Here is a 22984-nt window from a genome sequence, read left to right as displayed (position 1 = left end):
TACTGCAGGAATGTTTATCATGGAAGTTTTTAATGAAATCTAAGACTAATGAATACAGAACATTGGATACCAGCCTAATTTATCCATAGAGTCTTTTTTCTTCAGGAGTGATCCGTTTGAATCCAGCAGAGTGATCATTAGGGCCATCTGAGGCTTTTATAACATTGCTTATTCACTAAACCATAGTTGCCTCCACTGGTTCTTCCATCATTCTCTACCTTCTCTAATTGATTACTTGGCTTCATTTCCCATGTGTTAGAGCTGGCTAGAAAATGGAAATCCCTTCCCATGAAAAATTTCATGTTTAAAAAAAAATGTTGTCCAAACCAGGACAGAAAGTCAAAGCTGCAATATCTTTTGTGGGAAGGGATTTCAGGAAAAATTCTACTTCGGTTCTCCTGAAATGGAATGTTTTGGCTTCCTCCAGCAGAAAGTGAAATAGACAAGAGCTTTTCAGCCTGGCTTCTGGAGAACTGGGGTGCTTAGCCTCACATCTCCACTGCAGTTCTAGGAGCAGGAGACACAGATATCAGGGGTGCTCAACCTCTCCAGCCTCTCAGCTGGCGCGGAGGCAGATAGGGTGACCAGATGTCCCTATATTATAGGGACAGTCCTGATATTTGGGGCATTTTCTTCTATAGACGCCTATTACCTCCCACCCCCATCCCGATTTTTCACACTTGCTGTCTGGTCACCCTAGAGGCAGAGAGCCTGAGTGCCCCAGTGCTCTTCCTCTCTAGCTGCTGGAGTTGAGGGGAGGCTGCACATCTGGGCTCTCTGACTCTTCATCCCCAGAAGTGGGGGACAGACAGGGAGGGTGAAAGCCAGAGAGGCAAGGAGTCAGGATGCTCAGCCTCAGCAGCCCTCCTGGAAAGCTTTAGTCTGTTTCACTTTCTGCCTGAAATTGACCAGTGCCTTCCAGACAGGCTGCCGTGGAGCCATCGTTTCAATTGTCCCAGCAAACTTTTCAGCAAAACTGAAACTTTCACATGGAAAATTTCAGTTTTGTGAAAGGGGCATTTTTCATTGGAAAACTTTCTGATGAAAAATTCCCAACCCTATAGCTCACACTAATACCTATGGTAGGCTTTCAGTAAAATCCTACTGGAATGGGGAGACTGGAAGCACCAATCCTCAAAATTCAGTTGTTTGTTAGATATCACATGAGGCATGACCATTGGCTTGCATGTACTTGACACGGAATCACTGGACCAAATCATGTTTATAGCAAGGACTGGCCAAACACGATTGGTACCAGAGCCCCAAACATTTTGTGCCTCCAGATACATTGATGCAAATCTCACAGAGCAGATAGAAAATGGGCCTGCATATATCTGCATAGGGGTCTTTGAGTTTTGTACTTCTGAAGGGAAATTTCTAAAATTTTCAGAGGAAATCATTTTTTAAAATCCCAGTTGTGCAGATCTCTCGTGTGTGTGCATGTGTGTGTGTGTTTGGGGGTGGTGTCACTTTAACTGTTGGTTTACAATGGGTATTGCCAGAAATGAGGCAAACATTCACATTACTGCTCCTGAGCAAACATTCATATCCTTAAAAGAATGCAACAGATGACCTTGTGGCCAATGTGGTAATGCAGATGTCACACCTAACACCTGAAAGTGACTCAAGATTGTAATTGTCAAGTTCTCTGAGAAATGACATGGGTAGAGAGGTGGGCAAATGAGAAGCTGAGAGGAACAACTGCCTTAATCCTTGAGGCCATCTGAATTGCTCTCCGTGAAGCTGGTCTGGAATTTTTGATGAGATGTCTTTCCCTTGAAAAAAAGTTGATTTGTGAAAACTAAAAACTGTTCATAGAAAAAAAAGTAGTTTTGATAAATTTCTTGACTTGAGAGAATGTTGCGGGGGAAAAGGTGTCAAAATTGTTTAAACATCCCTTTTTGACATTTTCTAAATGAGAAATTTTGGTTTCTCAGTTTGAAAAGACTTTTTGTTTAGGAATTAGTTTACTAATTATAGTGAAAAAAATAAAATAAATAACTAGAAAAAGGTTGGAAGTGAAATTAAGTGTTTAGAAATTATTAAAATATTTTGACTGACCCAAGCTGAAAATTTTTTTGGTTTGTTGACTTGTGAAAATTTTCAAGATTTCAACTTTTCATCCTTATTCTGGATGAGAAGAGTTTTCCAAATTGTGAATATTTTCCCATGCTAGGAAAAGAGTTTCCTGCCCTGCTCTAATGCTCAGTGCAGGACCAGAGCGAGAGAAGAGAAGGTGGACACTTTTGACTCCCCAGATCCGTGGGACTTCTGGAGGTCAGTTCAGCCCTTTGACACAATAGAGCAGACTCAAGACCCCTCTAAGTTACCCTCGTTTATAACAACCCCTAGGGGCCATTAAGTTGGCCAGGTACTGCTGGAGCACTGCAACCTCTGACCATGCCCTCTCTCTCCCTGGCACAATCTCCACCATGCCCCATATGCTGCATAAATTTAATTGGGTTTAAGGTTCACTGCAAATAATTTACAAAGTTCCATTAGCTAAATATTATAGAAAGTGAAAGATTTTAATTTTAATTTTCCAAGTAACTTTATAAGATTAAAAATTTAATTAAAAAAAGTCAAAATAACGATAAATTTACATCAATATGCAGGGTTGTGGCTGAACAGGGAAAGGTGGTTTTTTTGTTTGTTAGTTTGTTTTCCTTTTAAGGCACTATGCTCTGGTGAATAAACAGTTTCCATTTGAACCAGTCAATAAGCTCAATACTCTGGTGTAATTCAACTCTTTTGAAGTCAACGGAGTTACATGAGGGATGAATTTAGCTTAATATGCTTACACTACAAGACATAATGTATCTAGTATGTCTAAAACACAAAAACAACAAAAAACCCGACTACAATATTTTTTGCAGGAAAACAACCCTTCTGGGGTGCTCTCAAGTTAATAATTGCAGTGGTGCGCAGTGGCAACTATTTTTAATATAGTCTGAGCAATCAGTTAAACTCTTTAAAGTACACAGGCTATGTGGAATGCACAATGAAACAATTCTCTCTTTGCTTTTCAAGTGAAAACTTTATCTTCTCTTTTTGTTAATGGAAAAGATTTTGGTTTTGATTTAGTATTTGCATGACATTGTTTGGGGCAGCAGGCAATTGTTATGACAATGGAGCGATTTAGTTTGCTATGTCTTTAGTAAACTAATGTATCATCAAATGAGAGCTCCAACTGAAAAATATTTTTTTTAAAAAAGCGAGGAACACAAATAAAACACAAACAGAAAAACAGATATGGAGATCCCAGTGTACTGTATGCATTGATAACATCAACCCTGAGACTGCTTACTGAACTGAGTTATCTAGTGGAATCACAAGGAACAGAAAAGCAGCCAGTTCTTTGTTTGACACTGGGTCCCTTCTAAAAAAAGGACAGGAGTACTTGTGGCACCTTAGAGACTAACAAATTTATTTGAGCATAAGCTTTTGTGGGCTACAGCCCACTTCATAGGATGCATAGAATGGAACATAGAGTAAGAAGATATATATATATATATGTACATACAGAGAACATGAAAAGGTGGAGGTAGCTATACCAACTGTAAGAGGCTAATTAAGATGAGCTATTATCAGCAGGAGAAAAAAAAATTTGTAGTGATAATCAAGATGGCCCATTTAGACAGTTGACAAGAAGGTGTGAGGATACTTAACATCGGGAAATAGATTCAATATCTGTAATAACCCAGCCACTCCCAGTCTGTATTCAAACCCAAGTTAATGGTATCTAGTTTGCATATTAATTCAAGCTCAGCAGTTTCTCCTTGGAGTCAACAGCTTTTCTGTTGCAAAACTGCCACCTTTAAATCTGTTACTAAGTGGCCAGAGAGGTTGAAGTGTTCTCCTACCGGTTGTTGAATGTTATGTTTCCTGATGTCAGATTTGTGTCCATTTATTCTTTTGTGTAGAGACTGTCTGATTTGGCCAATGTACATGGCAGAGAGGCATTGCTGGCACATGATGGCATGTATCACATTGGTAGATGTGCAAGTGAACGAGCCCCTGATGGCATGGCTAATGTGATTAGGCCCTATGATGGTGTCACTGGAATAAATATGTGGACAGAGTTGGCATCGGGCTTTGTTGCAAGGATAGGTTCCTGGGTTAGTGTTTTTTGTTGTGTGGTGTATGGTTGCTGAGAGTATTTGCTTCAGGTTGGGGGGCTGTCTGTAAGCGAGGACTGGTCTGTCTCCCAAGATCTGTGAGAGTGAGGGATCATTTTTCAGGATAGGTTGTAGATCTTTGATGATGCACTAGAGGGGTTTTAGTTGAGGGCTGAAGGTGACAGCTAGTGACGTTCTGTTATTTTCTTTGTTGGGCCTGTCCTGTAGTAAATGACTTCTGGGTACTCTTCTGGCTCTGTCAATCTGTTTTTTCACTTCAGCAGGTGGATATTGTAGTTTTAAGAATGCTTGATAGAGATCTTGTAGGTGTTTGTCTCTGTCTGAGGGATTGGAGCAAATGCGGTTGTATATTAGAGCTTGGCTGTAGACAATGGATCATGTGGTGTGTCCTGGATGGAAGCTGAAGGCATGTAGGTAAGTATAGCGGTCATTAGGTTTCTGGTATAGGGTGGTGTTTATGTGACCATCTCTTATTAGCACAGTAGTGTCCAGGAAATGAACCACTTGTGTGGATTGGTCTAGGCTGAGGTTGATGGTGGGATGGAAATTGTTGAAATCATGGTGGAATTCCTCAAGGGCTTCTTTTCCATGGGTCCACACCATGAAGATGTCACCAAAGTAACGCAAGTAGAGTAGGGGCATTAGAACAACGCTTCCTTAGCTCTTGTCCCCTAAGTCAGCCATAAAAATGTTGGTATACTGTGGGGCCATGTGGGTACCCATAGCAATGCCGCTGACTTGAAGGCATATATTGTCCCCAAATGTGAAATAGTTGTGGGTGAGGACAAAGTCACAAAGGTCAGCCACCAGGTTTGCCATGACATTATCGGGGATACTGTTCCTGATAGCTTGTAGTCCATCTTTGTGTGGAATGTTGCTGTAGAGGGCTTCTACATCCATAGTGGCCAGGATGGTGTTTTCTGGAAGATCACCGATGGATTGTAGTTTCCTCAGGAAGTCAGTGGTGTCTCGAAGATAGCTGGGAGTGCTGGTAGCATAGGGCCTGAAGAGAGAGTCCACATAGCCAGACAATTCTGCTGCCAGGGTGCCAATGTCTGAGATGATGGGGTATCCAGGATTTCCAGGTTTATGGATCTTGGATGGGAATAGAATACCCCTGGTCGGGGTTCTAGGCATGTGTCTACACAGATCTGTTCCTGTGCTTTTTCAGGGAGTTTCTTGAGCAGATGGTGTAGTTTCTTTTGGTAATCCTCAGTGGGATCAGAGGATAATGGCCTGTAGAATGTGGAGTTAGGGTTCCCTCCCAACTCTGAACTCTAGGGTACAGATGTGGTGATCCACATGAAAGACCCCCTAAGCTTATTTCTACCAGTTTAGGTTAAAACTTTCCCAAGGCACAAATTCTTTGCCCTTGGAAAGTAGGCTTCCACCACCAAGTGATTTAACAAAGAATCAGGGAAAGGACCACTTGGAGTTCCTATTCCCCCAAAATATCCCCCCAAGCCCTTAAACCTCCTTTCCTGGGGAGGCTTGAGAATAATATCCTAAACAATTGGTTACAGAGTGATCACAGACCCAAACCCCTGGGTCTTAGGACAATAGAGAAATCAGTCAGGTTCTTAAAAGAAGGATTTTATTTAAAAAAAAAAAAAGTAAAAATCACCTCTGTAAAATCAGGGTGGAAAATAACTTTACAGGGTAACAAAAGATTCAAAAACATAGCAGAACTTCCTCTAGGCTTAGTCCCTTCTGTAATACATAGAAATATAATTTCTGCTGTAAATGTTACTATATACGGTTTTCTGTTATGTCTGATGGCAGAATGTTTGGAATCCAAACAGGATACAACTGTAGCTTTGGTGTCCTGGAATTTACCAGAAGCAGGGAGGTCCCAGACAGTCACAGAATCCATGACCTCCATGACAGAATCGTATCCTTACTGACTAGTGAATGATTAATCATGCAACCCTGACATTGTCACAGCATAGTGTCTAATGATGTATAATATCTGTTTATTTTATTTATTATATTGTGTCCAGCACTCAAAGGCTTTGACACAGGATGTCCCTCAAAATATATATTTTATCATTTTAATTCAAAACTATCCTTTAATAATGTTAGTTCCTTATCTTATGCCCCGAAGCATAACAATCATCCTTGTATGGAGGCCCAGATAATCCAGTGGAGATCAATCATAGAATCATAGAATATCAGGATTGGAAGGGACCTCAGGAGGTCATCTAGTCCAATCACATTATGGAAGTCACACGTTTGTAGATCAGTATTGATAGAAATTTAACATGACTATATTTGCTTTGAAGAAGTGCTGGATGTACCATATTTCCTGGTGAAAGTCATGAATTTCATTAGTATCACCCCCAACCATCCAATCCATTGTTTCTCAATAGCTGTATGATAGTTCAACTGTAAAGAATAGATGTGTTTCTGAAATAACTGCTCTTATTCCAATTGGTCAGAGTAAACTCTTATGAACTAGCTTAACACAAAAACATATATATTTTTTCAAAATAGCTTTTTTACCCTAAACGCAAAAAGCTTTAAGGGTGCCTAAACTATACAGGCATTCTGTCTCTCTCTATTCTATACAGAGATAGAATAATAGAAATGTAGAGCTGGAAGGGCTCCCAAGAGGTAATCTAGTCCAGCCCCCTACACTGAGGCAGGACCAAGTACATCTAGACTATCGCTGACAGGTGTTTGTCAGACCTTCTCTTAAAAACACCCAACGCTGGGAATTCCACAACCTCCCTTGGAAGTCTATTCCAGAGCTTAATTAGCCTCATAGTTAGAAATTTTTTTCCTAATATAACCTAAATCTCCCTGCAGATTAAGCCCATTACTTCTTGTCCTACTCCAGTGGACAAAGAGAACAGATGATCCCCATCCTCTTTATAACAGCTCTTAACATATTGAAGACTGTTATCAGGTCCGCCCTCTGTCTTCTTTTCTCAAACCTAAACATGCCCAGTTTTTATAACCTTTTCTCATAGTTTTCTAAACCTTTTATCATTTTTGTTGCTCTGGACTTTCTCCAGTCTTTCCTAAAGTGTGGTGCCCGGAATTGGACGCAGTACTCCAGCTGAGGCCTCAGCAGTGCCAAGTAGAGTGAGACTATTACCTCTCATCTCTAACATATGACACTCCTGTTAATACACCCCAGAACTACATCAGCCTTTTTTGCAACTGCATCACATCGTTGACTCATGTTTAATTTGTGATCCACTATAATCCCCAGATTCTTTTCAGCAATACTACCACCTAGTCAGTTATTCCCTATTTTGTAGTTTGCATTTGATTTTTCTTTCCTAAGTGTAGTACTTTGCACTTATCTTTACTGAATTTCATTTTGTTGATTTCAGACCAATTCTCTAATTTGTCAAGGTCATTTTGAATTTTAATCCTGTCCTTGAAAGTGCTTGCAACCTCTCCCAACTAAGTGAAATATCCAAATTTTATAACCATACACCCCACTCTATCATCCAAGTTATTAAGGAAAATATTGATTGTACTGGACTCAAGACTGACCTCATTAGATACACATTCCCAGTTTGGCAGCAAACTGTTAATAACTACCCTTTGAGTATTATCTTTCAACCAGTTGTGAACCTACCTTATAGTAATTTCATCTAGACCACATTTCCCTAGTGTGCTTATGAATTGAGAATGTCATGTGGGGCAGTATCAAAAGCCTTACTAAAATCAAGATATATCACTTCTACTGGTTCTCCTCTACCCACTTGGCCTATAACCCTGTCAAAGAAGGAAATTTGGTTGGTTTGGCATGATTTGTTCTTGACAAATCCATGTTGGCTATTATCCTCTAGCTGCTTACCAATTGATTGTTTAATAATTTCTTCCAGTATCTTTCCAGGTATCAAAGTTAGGCTGACCAGTCTATAATTCCCTGGTTCCTCTTTTGTTCCCCTTTTTAAAGAAAGGTACTATGTTTGCCCTTCTCCAGTCCTCTGGGACCTCATCCTTCCTCCATGAGTTCTCAAAGATAGTTGCTAATGGGTCCAAGATTGTTTCAGCTAATTCCTTAAGTACCCTAGGACAGTGGTTCTCAAACTAGGGCCGCTGCTTGTTCAGGGAAAGCCCCTGGCAGGCCAGGCTGGTTTGTTTACCTGCCACGTCTGCAGGTTCGGCCAATCACTGCTCCCACTGACCGCGGTTCGCCGCTCCAGGCCAATTCCAGAACAACTGCCCTAGGATTAGTTTCATCAGGCCTTGCCAACTTGAATACATCTAACTTATCTAAATATTCTTGAACCTGTTCTTTTCCTATTTTGGCTTGCATTCCTTCCTTTGTGTTGTTAATATTAATTGTGTTAAGTATCCTGGTCAGGTCACTATTAACCTTTTTAGTGAAGACTGAAGCAAACTAGGTATTAAACACCTCAACCTTCTAGATGTCATCAGATATTAGCTCTCCTTCCCCACTAAGTAGAAGATCTATGTTTCCTTTCTTTGTCTTTCTCTTGTTCTTCGTGTATTTATAGAATCTATTCTTATTGCCTTTTATGTCCCCTGCTAGGTGTAACTCATTTTGTGCCTTAACCTTTCTGACTTTGTCCCTACATTCATACAGTCCTAAATTCTAAGGCCAGACAGAACTATTATGATCATCGAATATGACCTCTACAAAATGTGAATTGTCTTTTAACAAAATTATTTGCTCTTGTTCGTTTAAGGTGAATTTGGAGAGGTATGCAGTGGACGTCTGAAGACACCAGGAAAAAGGGAGATTCCTGTTGCCATTAAAACTTTGAAAGGTGGCTATGTGGACAGACAGAGAAGAGATTTCCTGAGAGAGGCTAGTATCATGGGACAATTTGACCACCCAAATATTATTCGCCTCGAAGGAGTTGTTACAAAAAGTAAGTTATTAATCTATTTTATTTCTTCCCTGTTGGTATCAAAATTAAGGGCACCTTTCATGTTAAAAATAAATGGGATTGCCTTCTACAATAATGACCCAAACCACAGGTTTATGGACGTTACTATAAACTTTGGGGGCAGTATTTTAGAATAGTGTAGGATATGTGTTTTTAATAAGGGATACTACATCTCTGTAAAAATCCTCCTCATTCAAATAATACCTTCAGAGGTTAATATGAAATAGGATTGCAGTGTTATCTACTGGAAAACTGAATACAAGAGAGGAATCTAGAATCCCAAGTATTGTGAACATGAAGGCAAATTACCTTGCAGAGATAGGAAAGTGGTAGCTATATTCTTCTTTTCCCACAGCCACCCACTTTCTATCATTCTATAATGTTACACTGACATTAATATCTGAATGAACTCATTTCCTATCTACAAGAAAGTAAAAGTTTAAACCCTTTGTTAAAAAATTGCTGTACACTTGCAAAGCCTTCAGGAAAACGTTATGAAGAAAAACAAATACACTTCTTTCCCTATTTTTAATTTAGAATAACCTATGGAACTTCTTCATCTTTATTCCTAGTCTAGCTCACAAGAACGAAAAAAAAACCAAAATAAAAAACAAAAAAAACCTTACTGCTCCAGCAAAACCCTGATCATCTTAATCCATATTTTTAGTTAGGTTAAGAAACTTTCTAAAGAACTAAAATGCATAGTGACTATTTAAGTCTGAGATGAAAGTCCTATTAACATGCATGAAATTTATTTATAGCAAACTTTTTGTAACAACGAATTCCAAGCCTCAGGAGGCATGATATTCTCATAATGAAATCCTTGCTATAACCAACCCATGATGTTTGCTGATTTGCAATGCTTTCTTCTGTTTATTTCTCTCTTAAAGTGGATTTAGACTTTATGAAAGGTAATGACTGACAGTATAAAGGAATGAAGTCCTTTTGTCTGCACAGCAGATTCAACATAGGCAGCACAAACTTTTTTGTTATCACCCCTTCCAACGCTAGACTTGGGAGACACTATGTACTAGAAGTAAGATGGCAGGCTGGTTTTCTGTGGTTAAGACACTGAACTGGAACTGCCTCAGACTCACTGTGTGACCTTGGGCAAGTCAATCTCTCTGTGCCTTGGCTCCAAATCTGTACAATGTAGATAATAATGCTTTAATGTTTATGAGGTGCTCAGATACTACAGTAATGAGGACCATATGCTGTAAACTTCCAGAACAGTATAGTTTGATCTTCATTATTGTTCAATCATTGATCACTCTGCTGAAAATAGCAAGGTTGCCAATTCATGCCAGGTAAGATACCACTGAGGGGGAAAAGCATGGTTGTATGAGATGGAAATCTGTAGGATCTTAATTGAAAGCAGCTGCTTGTTTCATGTACATTGGTGGACAGCCATCCGATAGCAATAATCACTTTCAATCTTTACCAACCTGGGCTGTTTATGAACTAGTGTCATAGAAATGACTTGACTCCATATCCCATTACTCATTAGCTGATTCAACAATGTAATTTGATATGTCTTATTTCTGAAAGAAGCTAGGGATTGTGATTCACAGTAGTTGTTTCCATTCAGTTACATGTTGCATACCTAATAGAATAGAATATACTTAGTGTTTAATCTTTGCCACACTTCTAAATTATCTTATTTATAATGTGTTGTCATCCATTCTAATGAGAAGTGGGGCATGAGTTAAAAACAATGAAATTAGTGCAAGTGTTTGTTCCTAGCATGGACAGGCAAATCTGTGTCTTAAATCACCTTAAATCAATAAGATAATTCCTTGTGCTTTCCACGAAGGACTGCAGATACCTTACTATTGCTTTTAAAATATTTGCCTAAAGGTGATATAGGGAGTGTGTGTTCCTGTGGCTTATAGTTATAGTTACACAAAAATGTATTGCTGTCAGATAATAATAAAAATCTAGCATTTTGATCTTTAAAAAAACAAATATGTAGGATGCAACAGGATTAATTCTAGCACTGTTTTATTGGTGGGGTTGGGACTATAGTGTCAACAAATTTCACTTTAAATGCTAGACTGTGCAATTTGCACGCAGCATGAAGTAAGGAGCTATGCAGAGCTGACCTACTCTGAAAGAAGTGCCAGTAGGGGTTCCAAGTTCCCTGGTAAACAGAGGGAGCATGCACCCTGCTGCAGTCCTTCTGCTTCCCGGCATGTTGTGGTGGGGTAGCCATAGCTCCATCTTCTCCCCTCACTGCCTCCTTTGGGACACCATATGCCCGCAGGTGGGTAGTGTGCATGTAGTCGCTGCGCTTTCTTGAGAGCGCAGAGTCTGCAATTCTGCCAAACCAAGCCAAGAAGGAAGGGAGGTTTCTTACTCCCACTGTGAACCCCTGGAAAGGTCAGGCAGAATTTGTCCCTAGATGACTTGTTTGTTGATAAAATGATTACAAGGTGCTTTGTCTTAAGAGGTAGACTGATAACAGCAGAAACTGTTTATCTGATATATATATCTCCATTGCACTAAGCTGTAGAAATACATCTGATAGAATAAGTTTGATTAATAGAGTTGTACCACTATGCTTAGCACAGGGGTAGGCAACCTATGACACGCATGCCAAAGGCGGCACACGAGCTGAGTTTCAGTGGCACTCACACTGCCCAGGTCCTGGCCACTGGTCCGGGGGGCTTTGCATTTTAATTTAATTTTAAATGAAGCTTCTTAAACATTTTAAAAACCTTATTTACTTTACATACAACAATAGTTATTTTATATATTATGGACTTGTAGAAAGAGACCTTCTAAAAACATTAAAATGTATTACTGACATGCAAAACCTTCAATTCAAGTGAATAAATGAAGACGCGGCATACCACTTCTAAAAGGTTGCCGACCCCTGGCTTAGCACATACTTTTCTCTCTAGTAGCCCTCAGCTATGTAGCTGTAGCCATTGCTGGTATATATTGCATCAGTTTGCAAAGCAGTACTCTCCTTAACTGAGTCATTGGCTATTGAACTACAAAAGAGAAAGTAATTGATTGCAATAAACAGAAGAGCGCAACCAAACAAGTAATTATTGACCGGGGAACAACAAATGCTTCCATGCATTACACAAATGATAGATCTTATCTTGCATTATCAAGTAAGCAGAAATTAGCATTTAAGTAATAGTATTCCCCAAAGTTGCCCTGTGTGTGGTTTGTCAAAGAAAAGAATGCTATAACAGCCCTTTCGCAAATGAATAATTCTGCTTTTGAAGGATTTATTCAGCAGATTTGTAATTCCCTTTTCTCACTGTTGTCTTTCTTATACGTGCCAGTCATGCCCCCATCCCAACGGCAGGGAGATCTGGGTATAACTGCTGCACCAGCTCTATGTCACCAGAGGATCCAGTTACAGTGTGATGGTCCTCCCATGGCCCATTTTGTTGGCTGTAGGAACACTTTCTGTCAGCATTGCAGACCAAAGCAGACATGCCACAGCACAGAATCTGGGTCCAGCAGTTCATTTACATCACTACTCAAAGGGACAAACACAAAAAAGAGCATTTGCTTACACTGGATTTGTTTTAGAAACACTATTGATTTATGTGGGTTGCAATAAAGAGGCCATTTGTTGTCTAGCAGATCCACTCAGATATGCTTGTCTAGAGCAGTGGAGAATATCCATGTTTTCCTTTCAGGTCAATCTACTATAGTGATGGTGTTAGTCTGCCTTTGGGAGCCCTGTTCATGAGCCAGTTTTTGTTTTTCACTCTGAGCAGACTCAGCTGAGTTTGTGTTTCTTTAGCCACACTGACAGCCTTTCATAAATGGGTGCTGGAGGTGAGGAAGCTGCTTGCTTCATAGTACTCAGATGTTGCTGTGACTGAGGTCCCGGGGGTGGGGGGCACACTGAGGTTGCTTAATTAGGGCAGACTGCAAAGAATGGGGAGACAATCCCTCCAAACTGGTGGTTCTTCCAATAATTATTTCCACCAAGCTAGCCAAAAACAACTTCTATAATACCTTACTGGTTATACAGAAGCCAAAACACAGTTCCCTTAAAAGCAACCCAGCCTTTGGGCTCCTCCCAGACAGCCAAGTCAAATATGCAAGTTCTGCCGATTCCAAAGGATCAGACACATTACCTCCCACATTAATGAATATTTCACATCTTCACCCAAATACATGGTACAGACAATTCTTATTAACTAAACTAAAATTTATTAAAAAAGAAAAGAGAGAGTATTGGTTAAAAGATCATTATACATACAGACATGAGTACAGTTCTGAGATCAGTTTCATAATAGAGATGATGAGCATTGGAGATGCAGAGAGTTCTGAAAATAGGTTCTGTCCAATGTTTCATACCCAGGGTGATCCAGATGGGACTGGAGAGCTCAGTCTTAGGACTCAAACTTCACCTGAATAAGCCTCAAGCAGATCTGAGATAAAAAGGATCAGGATAGTTTCAGGCCTTTTCTTGACAGCAGGGAGTCCTCAAGTGAACAATAGGCTTTTGAAGTAACCTTCTGTTTCCGAAACATCATCAGTAATTAGCTACGTGGATTAACATAAGGTAATTATCCATTAAGCAATTTATCACAAACTTTAAGGAGACATATAGACAGTGACATTACTTCACCCAAGTTTCATCTAAATGTTAATATTTCTTTTTGATCCCTGAATTAACAGAATACAGCCCTAGACAGGAACCATTTGGTTACACTGTTAACCTCTAACAAGATATAGGTAAACATAGACTACTACAATCACTATCTTCTCCAATTCTTTAACACTACAAGTTTACGTTTCAAAGCTCTAGCCTATCTAACATTTCTTTGCTAGCTACTTGTAAGGAATATCCTAATTACAATTTACATACTTTCCTAATATGTCTTTAAAGGTAGAATTTGGGTCATTTACCCTACTAGTTGCTTAATCCTTTGTCATAGTTGCCAAAGCCAGTTGTCGAAGTTGAGGGCAACAGTACCTGTATTTCCCTCAGTGGTCCACTAGGGTCACCCACTCTCAAGCCTCCCAGTGTTTCCTTTTTTGGGTGAAGATTTGTGTCTCTCTCTCTTCTGACCAGGGATTCCCAGGCTGTGCAGTTTCCTACCTTCACTGTGTTATTCCCAGTAGATATGTTGCCTGAGTACACCCGGTTGCTTTCTGTTCAGAGACAGTTAACAGTGTGACTGACCATGATTACTGATACCACACAGCTCTTTTTATGCAATCCTATTTCATTATTAGGGTAAAAGCACTACAGAAAAAACATATTAAAACAATAAAAGAACCCACATGCATACTAATATGCTTACCAGAGAATCCCCCAATGCTACCATGGGCTATGGCAGAAGCAGTCCTACAACACCGCATGCACAGGGCTTTCTTTTCAGTCACAAGTTTATCACAGCTTCGGCTCAAAACAGGCACTCAGTCTTATGGAGCCCCAGCAGGCCCAGTCCTTCTAACCCTAACCTAAAGATTGGGGGCCTCCTTGTACAGGCTTCCTGTCTCCTTGCTGGATCAGGAAGAAGGCCCTGAGCCAGTTTAAAACCAGGCTGTTTATCCAACAATCCTTTCGTTGCCTGTTGGTCCTTGGAGAATCTAGTTTGAACAGCTATATGTATATCTCTCCAGGGGAGTGGTTTCAAAGGGCTGATAACAGAGGAAGTACCTTAGCACCCCAGTCCTACTAGATGTACAGACAGTGCCACAATAACACATCCTTAATTGTATTTTTACTACAGTGGACCCATTTGTCCAGGATATTGTCAGTCTCTCATGCCAGGGTTTAAGCTCCATGCGAACAGGACCCATTTGACATCTAAATCGTATTGTATTATATATTACATAAACCCAGGAAAATCCCCCTCCCATGCAAGCTCTGTGACCTAAACTATGAAGGTTAGTCACCCCCCGCCCTGGTGCTCTAACTATTCAAATTCATTTTATAGCTGTTGCCTCCTATTTGAAAACACAGCTTTTGCATATTTCAGAATTTGCAAATGTCACTCTGACAAGCTGAATCCTTTTGAAGACCTGATGCCCTTTATATAACATGATATGTAGAGTCACTTTCCAGAAAGGTTCAAAATTATCCATGCAGCAAGGGAGGATAGAAGAAGGTGACAGCCATATTCTTGGTTTTGTGTCAGCCCATGTTCCAGTAATGATAGGTGTAAGTTTGGTATGACACTGGAAGCTTGTATATCATTTTCTGAGTGTTGTGCTCAAGTGACTTTCAAATTTTGAATGTGATTGTGAAATCCATAAGTCAGCAATCTTGCAGATCAAATTCAAACCTTTAATCACAGAGCTCTCTGTCAAACTACTGTATATTGCAGAGGTGGGCAAACTTACTGACCCTCCGAGTCACATATGACAATCTTCAGAAGTTTGAGAGCCAGGGCACACCTCCATCTCCATAGGAGGCATCTGACGGAGATTGGGACTTCAGCCCCACTCCTGCTGAAGCCCCAAAACCTGGCAGCAGCGACTTGTGGGGCAGAAGCCCCAAGAACCCCCTGCTCACTGAGCAGAAGAAGCCCCTATCCTACCATCCTGCTGCAAGGTAGAGATCCAGACACCCCCACCCACCACCAACTGGTAAGTGAGAATGGAGGGGACGCATGGGGGGGGGGCTCTGCGAGCCCTACTTCAATGGTAAAAGAGCTGCATGTGCCTCGCGAGTCACAGTTTGGCCACCCCTGGTATTTTGCCTTGTCTCTAAGAAGAGAGTCTGGAGGACAGCAGCACCTTGCATTGTTCATGGTGAGGGCATGATCCTAATTCATTGTAGCAGCATGATCCTAATTCATTGCAATTTGCAGTGTGTAACTTTTCATTGCAGCTCTCTTCTTCACTCATTACAAATGTCAGCAAGAGATATCAATGAATCTTCTTTACCCCCCCTCCACCTTTCTTACCCCCGCAGGGAGGATGTTGTTTTAAGTCTTTGAGCCCTCTGGATAATGCAACAAACATTGCTCTTTTCTCCATCCTATTAACAGGTGGAGACTATTAAAGTGAATTCAGAATTCACTTTGGAAGGTTACATATTGTACAGGACAATATATTTATTATATACTGTGCTGTATGCTTGTCTATTATGCAAAAGGATGAGGTAACTTTGAGTTTGTGACACTTTAATGTCAACCATATATCATGCGATTTTACTTTCAGACAATCTAATTTCACTGTATGCAAAAAATGTTGAAAATTAAACGTTAAACAGTGACTTTCTGAACTTGGATGCAACATATTAGTTTACATAATGTCTTTAGCACTGTGTACCAAGAAACAATGTGAACTGTATTACTGTAAGTAATTGTTTTCTAAAATATAAAATTTTGAAAGTCAACAGAAAACATCTGACTTAAATAAATGTCATGTTAACACTATCTTACAGTAACACTAACACAGCATATACTTCAAATGTACTGTATTTCCATAAGGGTTTATAACTGATTAATTGTATAGCTGCAGCCGTGTATATGTTTGGTTATATATCAGCGCAGTCAGTTCCTTCTCCTTGGATCAGAGTATCTAAGTCAAAGGTTTATCAGTCTTTGAAATCTACAATATTAATAAATAATTTGAAAACCTAACAAAAGAAAAAAATAAAAGTGTATCTGCAACCATAACAAAACTTTTTACTTTATCCCCATAACTCAAGACACCAACACTGCTAAGAAATACCTGTGAGGTGGAAGACCGTGCTGAATTCTGACATGAAAATGAGCACCCACAAAAAAGTACTTTTAAAGCAATAATAAATAATGTAGTCACTTTAGCAACGAAGCAATTTTGCATGGAGAAGCAGTTTAGAATAGATTAGTAAAAAGGGAAACAAAAGCCATAGTAGTTGGTTAAAACCTACTATGGGTCGCATTACAATCGTGATATCTGTCATTCTCAGCTAGTTATTGTGGCATCATTGGTATTTCCCATTCTAAGTATAGCTAGTATGCTATGTAGCAAATATTGTGGTGAAAGTAACTGGTGTGTTGTGGTAAATGTTGAGTTTTTAATGCCACATACTGTAATAATGAATGTGTCTCATGAAGCATATTGGAACTGTATGCAAAACTTCATGGGACAAATTCATCCCTGGTGTAAATGGTATGACTCCTTTTGATGGAGCACCCACCTCACACTGGCTTGGAAGGGCTTAAGGTGGCCAGGCATGCCAATTAACTCCCGTAAGTGCACCTGGAGGAGGAGCCAGGGAGCTGGCCACTAACTAGGAGTAGGCTCAGCTGTGCCGGTACAGGCAGGGGCCCAGCATATAGCCAAGTAGCTGGCTACAGGTGGGGGCTGCAGGAAGGCAGGCTGCAGCCACTCCCTGAGTAAAGAAGGGAGAAGCCAGTAAAGTAGGAAAAAGCCCAGGGGAAACAACAATGAGGACTAAGGAGATATAAGCCAAGGCCTATATCTTGTTATAGGGTCTCTGGGTTGGAACCCAGTGTAGTGGGCAGGCCTGGGTTAGCATTTGGGTTCCCCTACCAGCAATTGGGTAATGGCACAGGGTGTTGGAGATGCCACCCTGACAACAGGGTCTGGAAGGCCTTTGAATTCCCTGGAAGGGGAGGACTTCAGTGACCTGGCTGGAAGGCCAAGCTACGAGAGGAAACTGCAAATTTGGGAGTGAGTGGGATAACAGAAGGAGGGAAGATGGGGGAAGACACCATGGGAGGGAGAGTGCAGGCTGGTGGAGCTAATTCCCAGGATGACCAGCAGAAGGTGCTGCGAGCAGTGAGTGAACCCCGTGCCACTCCTGTACAGCCAATGGAGTTATACCTGCTTATACAAGGATTCAATTTGGCTCACTGTCTTTATTTTTCTTTTAATATTGTTTAAAAAATTTAAATACCATTGCACATTACTGTAAGTTTAAATGGTGCCATGGTGAACTGAAAAAAAAAAGACTATGAAAGTTCAGCCATATATCTTCACTGGATGTGTTTTATTAAAATGGGATCCAAAATGAAGAATGGACCATGTCTGACAGAAGCAAGACAAAACTAAGCTATTTTATCCACAACGCTTTTTGTAAAATAGGTTACCCTTAATGGACTCATCCAGAGTACCTAATTAATGTAGATAATGCTGAGTTAGTATTAGACAAAAAGTAGGGCTTACAAAAGATATATACACTACCCTACATATAATTTGTGGAAGGTTTGTTCTGCCAAGACCTACAATACCCCAGTAAATTGATTTTCCTAAATGACAAGTACTTGAAAGGAATTAGCTCTTAAACCCCTAGAAAATTATTCTTTTCATCTGACAGAACTTTTTGGCACGAACCAAAAGGCTTTTATGGTTTCCTGCAGTTCCACTTTTTGTCTTTTACTTCTCTGTACTATAACTAACAAGCAATACAATATAACTGTCAGCTTTGCTGTATGTTTCATAGGCTGATAAGCAATGAAGAAAAAGCACATTGTCAAGTGGTCAAACAACTAGCATCTTGTTAGTATAGCTTAATCTGACCATGATACCGTGTCCACCATGACTAAACCTTTATACATTTTTTTTGAAAAGCTGCTTCTGTAAAGAAAGTAAAAGGCAACTGGATTTCACACACTCTGTAGGATCTTTTTTCAAAGCTGGCTGTATTTAATCACATAAGGCCTGTTTTCCAAAGGTATTAGGTGTCTAAAAATGCAGATAGATGCCTAGCCTCTGTTGAAAATCCCACTAGGCACCTATCTACATCTTTAGTCATCTAAATACTTTTTAAAATCAGTCCTTTTGTTATCCACAAGGTTTTTTGTTGTTGTTTTTTGTTTTGGGTTTTTTTAAGAAAAGGCTTGATATGACAATCAATTTGCATAATTAACATCATTACCAGCTGCAAGCAATTGCATTTCAGGATAGGTTTCATTCTCCTGAATATATTATGTAATTCCCTGTTTTAAAATCCCCATTAGGAGTGAGTGAGAAGATTGAACTTTAAATTGAACAAATTAGTTGTAATGGGTAGATAGAATATGGTGGGTTTTTTTCTGAATGCAGTCCAGAGAATTAATGAGTAAAAGGGACACAGGTTCAGTTGCACTGATGAGGTTTATTTCTTATTTACATTGCTGATTTTGTGTTTGTATAATAGAACCGTTATAGTTTTGCCCTAGTCATGGTGAGACCTATTGAAAATTAGTGATTATTTTGCAAATTAGCAAATGAGTAAAAAATAAAACAATTTAAAAAATTCAGGGCACTGATTCATAAACTGTATTTTATTAATTTATTTTATTAAATATACATTAATTTGTTGTAACTTTCTTCATTACCTCATAGTGCCCTAGTAAATTAACTGTAGTCTAATTTGTAAAATGAATAGTCTTAAATCCAGTTGCATCTCTCTTGCTGATAAGTCTTTGATGAGAAGAGGAAACCATTGGATTTAATGGTAAAACTTCTTGGGTCTGAGGTTTCCCAAAATGATGGTTAGGGAGATTCTACTGTGTTTTTAAGCTTGAGTCTAGGAGCGTTTGATCACATCTGAGGGATTATTTTGTATACTTTTAACCTAAGTTTAAAAAATACAGTAATTTTCTCTGTACATTCAGTAAAAGCTTTGTCCCTTTGTTTCATTTCACTATAAATGCTTAATTTCAGTCCAACTTCCAATAATAAGTCATTCTGTGATAGCTCTATGACAGTTGTGTTGTGGTGGCATCAAGGAGGTGTAACTTGACCAAGTGAAAATGCATTCTCGTCACCTATCAATGAAACCTGCAGCTCTTATGATTAGCTTTATTTATTATCAAAATAGACAAATGAATAGTGAGGGAATAACAAGCTAGACAAAGCTGGTCTTACAGTGTGCAAATGTCCTGTTTCTTTCAGCTCCCTCTCTACAATACATACAGGGCTCTGTTGCATCTTTGCAGGGCTGTTCTATTTTGGTGGTAGATATGCAAGTGCACCACTTCAGCATCAGTGTCCAGAGGCACTTGTGCATTACTCAGGTAGAATGCTTCTATGGGCACTAGCAGCAGCCCATATTGGGAGGTGCGGCACAAGCTCACCCTATCTGCCTTCAGACCACCTCAGTCAATGCATTGGGTGAGAAAGTGAGACTGCGGAAGCCGGACTTTCACCCTGCTCAGACAGAGTACTGCAGGTGGAACTATGACTTCCATGCATTTTTGCAGTGAAAGAGCCTGATTTTCCTCTCACATGGCTGTAAATGAGGAGTAACTCCACTGAAGTAAACGGAATCACCAGTGTGTCCTCTCTTATTGGTTTTAATCAGGCCCAAGCAGTGCAAGCTTTGGGAGTCTGGCTGAGCCTTTTGTAGGTGCACAAGGGAAGGATGTACTTTCTATCCGCACTCCCTGCCAACCAGTTGCATAGGGGCAACTTGTATCTGGCCATCAGCGTATCAAGGATGGATCCATAATATGATTTATTGAGTATAATATTGGGTATAGAAAGTAAAATTTGGTGTGTGATGGGTGAGGATATTGGAAAATTAAATGAGCACCTTAAAGTGATGCTTTGAGGCCTGGCTTGTAGTGGACAGAGTAAGCAGGGAATCTAGAAAGAATACTAATACAAAAGCCCAACAGTAAAATAATGAAGGAATTAATCGAAGGACTGGTGGCAGAAGTTTAGTGTGTGTTGATTTCAGGAATGTCAGTGAGGCAGTGTAGAAGGCAAGTCATCTGCATTGGCATGGACAGTAATAGTTTAAAAAAAAATTAGAATCAAAAAGGACTTTCAGGTTCCTTGCTGCCAACTGAGGTTAATTTGGTTAAAGTTGGCCTTAGCATAGAAACACGGCTGGGTGGTTTTCTATCACAGGAGAATAAAATAATTTCAGTTTTAGCCATGTTCATGTGAAGAAGTTCTAGTATATCCAGCACACATCTGCCAAATTTTTAATGATAAGAGCAAGTATATCATCTGAAACTAGAAAATGGAAGATAATACTGTACCTAATCAGCATAGGGATAATGGTAATGCCTACAAGAACTCATCAGTTCACCATGGGGAAAAGTGGTACATAGAAAATAGTAAAGGGCCTAGGACTGAGCCCTGAGGAAAATTTACCATTAAATCATACAAATTAAACAAACTAGTTACTGAATGCCTGCGAAGATGGAGAAGACAGATAAGAAACTAGCCAGAATCTTAAAAACAAGCCACAGAGAATGACAAGTGAGGTCTTAGTCTAGGAAAAAAAAAATTTAAAGCAGCTCTGGATTTCTTGTCTCCATGATCCACAGATTACAAGTAAAAGGTGTTGGTTTTCCCTATCAACGCTGCAAATGCAGTCAAGGTCTGTGAAAGTTAAAGTGAGTTATTTTCTTCTTGTGCATCAGCATCAGTGTCAGGGTTCCCTCCCCACTTTGAACTCAAGGGTACAGATGTGGGGACCCTCATGAAAGACCTCCTAAGCTTATTTCTACCAGCTTAGGGTAGAACTTCCCCAAGGCACAAACTTTTTGACCTTGGAGGGTACGCTGTAAATCACCAAGTGATTTAACAAAGAATTAGGGAAGAGACCACTTCGAGACGTCTTCACCCAAAATATCCCCCCAAGCCTTACACCCCCTTTCCTGGGGAGGCTTGAGAATAAACAAGATGAGCATAGGACCCTAAACATCCAATCAAATTCTTAAAAAACAGAACTTTATTAGAAGAACAAAACAAAGATAAAAGAACAACTCTGCAGTATTAGAATGGAAGATAATCTCACAAGGCAGTCAGATTCAAAACATAGAGATCCCTCTAGGCAAAACCTTAAGTTACAAAAAGACACAAAAACAGGAATACACATTCCCTCCAGCACAAGTACAAGAATTTCACAAGCTAAAACCAAAAGAAAATTTAACGCATTTTCTAGCTAGATTACTTACTAACTCTATAGGAGTTGGATTGCTTGCTTTCTTGATCTGTCCGTGGCAGAGGCATCACACAGACAGACAAAGCCTTCCCCCCTGCCCCCCCCCACCTCAGATTTGAAAGTATCTTGTCCCCTTATTGGTCATTTTGGTCAGGTGCAAGCCAGGTTACTTCAGCTTCTTAACCCTTTACAGGTAAGAGGATTTTTTCCTGTGGCCAGGAGGGATTTTATAGCACTGTATACAGAAAGGTGATTACCCTTCCCTTTATTTTTATTTATTTTATTTTTATGACATGCCCCCCAAATCACAGATAGTATTGGACAGCCTGTTCCACACTGGCTGTGATTTCTTCCTGGAGCTCTAGGAGAAAACAGAATTAATAAGACACATGTACTTTTAGATATACTACTGACTGTATAAAAACTAACAGTATTTCCCACATCTCAAGGATGATTTTAACCATTTGATTCTGGGAAACTTTCATGGGAGAGTGCATCAGTCACTTTGTTAGAAGCTCCTGAAATGTGTTGTATTTCAAAATCAAAATCTTGGAGAGCTAAACTCCACCGAATAAGTTTTTTGTTATTTCCCTTGGCGTTATGAAGCCACTTTAGCGCAGCATGGTTGGTTTGCAGGTTGAAACGCTGTCCCCAAACATATGAGCGTAGCTTCTCCAGAGCGTAGACAATGGCGTAACATTCCTTTTCACTGATTGACCAGTGGCTTTCCCTCTTAGACAGCTTCTTACTGAGAAACACAACAGGATGGAATTCTTGATTCTGTCCTTCCTGCATTAGGACTGCTCCCACATCACGCTCAGGTGCATCTGTGGTTACTAGGAACGGTTTGTCAAAGTCTGGGGCCCTTAGCACAGGGTCAGACATGAGTGTCACTTTAAGCTGGTTAAAGGCCTTCTGACACTCTTCAGTCCACTGAACTGCATTTGGCTGTTTCTTTTTGGTTAGGTCTGTCAGTGGGGCGGCGATTTGGCTGCAGTGTGGTACAAATCGCCTGTAGTATCCGGCCAAGCCTAAGAAGGATTGGAGCTGTTTCTTTGACTTTGGGACAGGCCACTTTTGGATAGCATCCACCTTGGCCTGTAGGGGGTTGATAGTTCCTTGACCCACCTGGTGTCCAA

At 40.0% G+C, this 22984-nt stretch overlaps 1 protein-coding gene across 7 annotated transcripts in view; it reads left to right on the top strand.

Moving 5' to 3' along the window:
- The window catches only part of LOC141999196 (ephrin type-A receptor 6), an 817098-nt gene that overhangs the window by 629655 nt on the left and 164459 nt on the right, over window positions 1–22984 (top strand). For all 7 annotated transcript variants that reach the window (XM_074972390.1, XM_074972364.1, XM_074972372.1 and 4 more), the window contains one exon: window positions 8813–8998. In XM_074972390.1, the coding sequence (XP_074828491.1) occupies window positions 8813–8998 (186 nt within the window). The remainder of the gene's footprint in view (window positions 1–8812; window positions 8999–22984) is intronic.

The sequence above is a fragment of the Natator depressus genome, chromosome 1 (assembly GCF_965152275.1).
Source record: "Natator depressus isolate rNatDep1 chromosome 1, rNatDep2.hap1, whole genome shotgun sequence".
NCBI lineage: Eukaryota > Metazoa > Chordata > Testudines > Cheloniidae > Natator > Natator depressus.
This window is presented reverse-complemented; position numbering and strand designations above follow the sequence as displayed.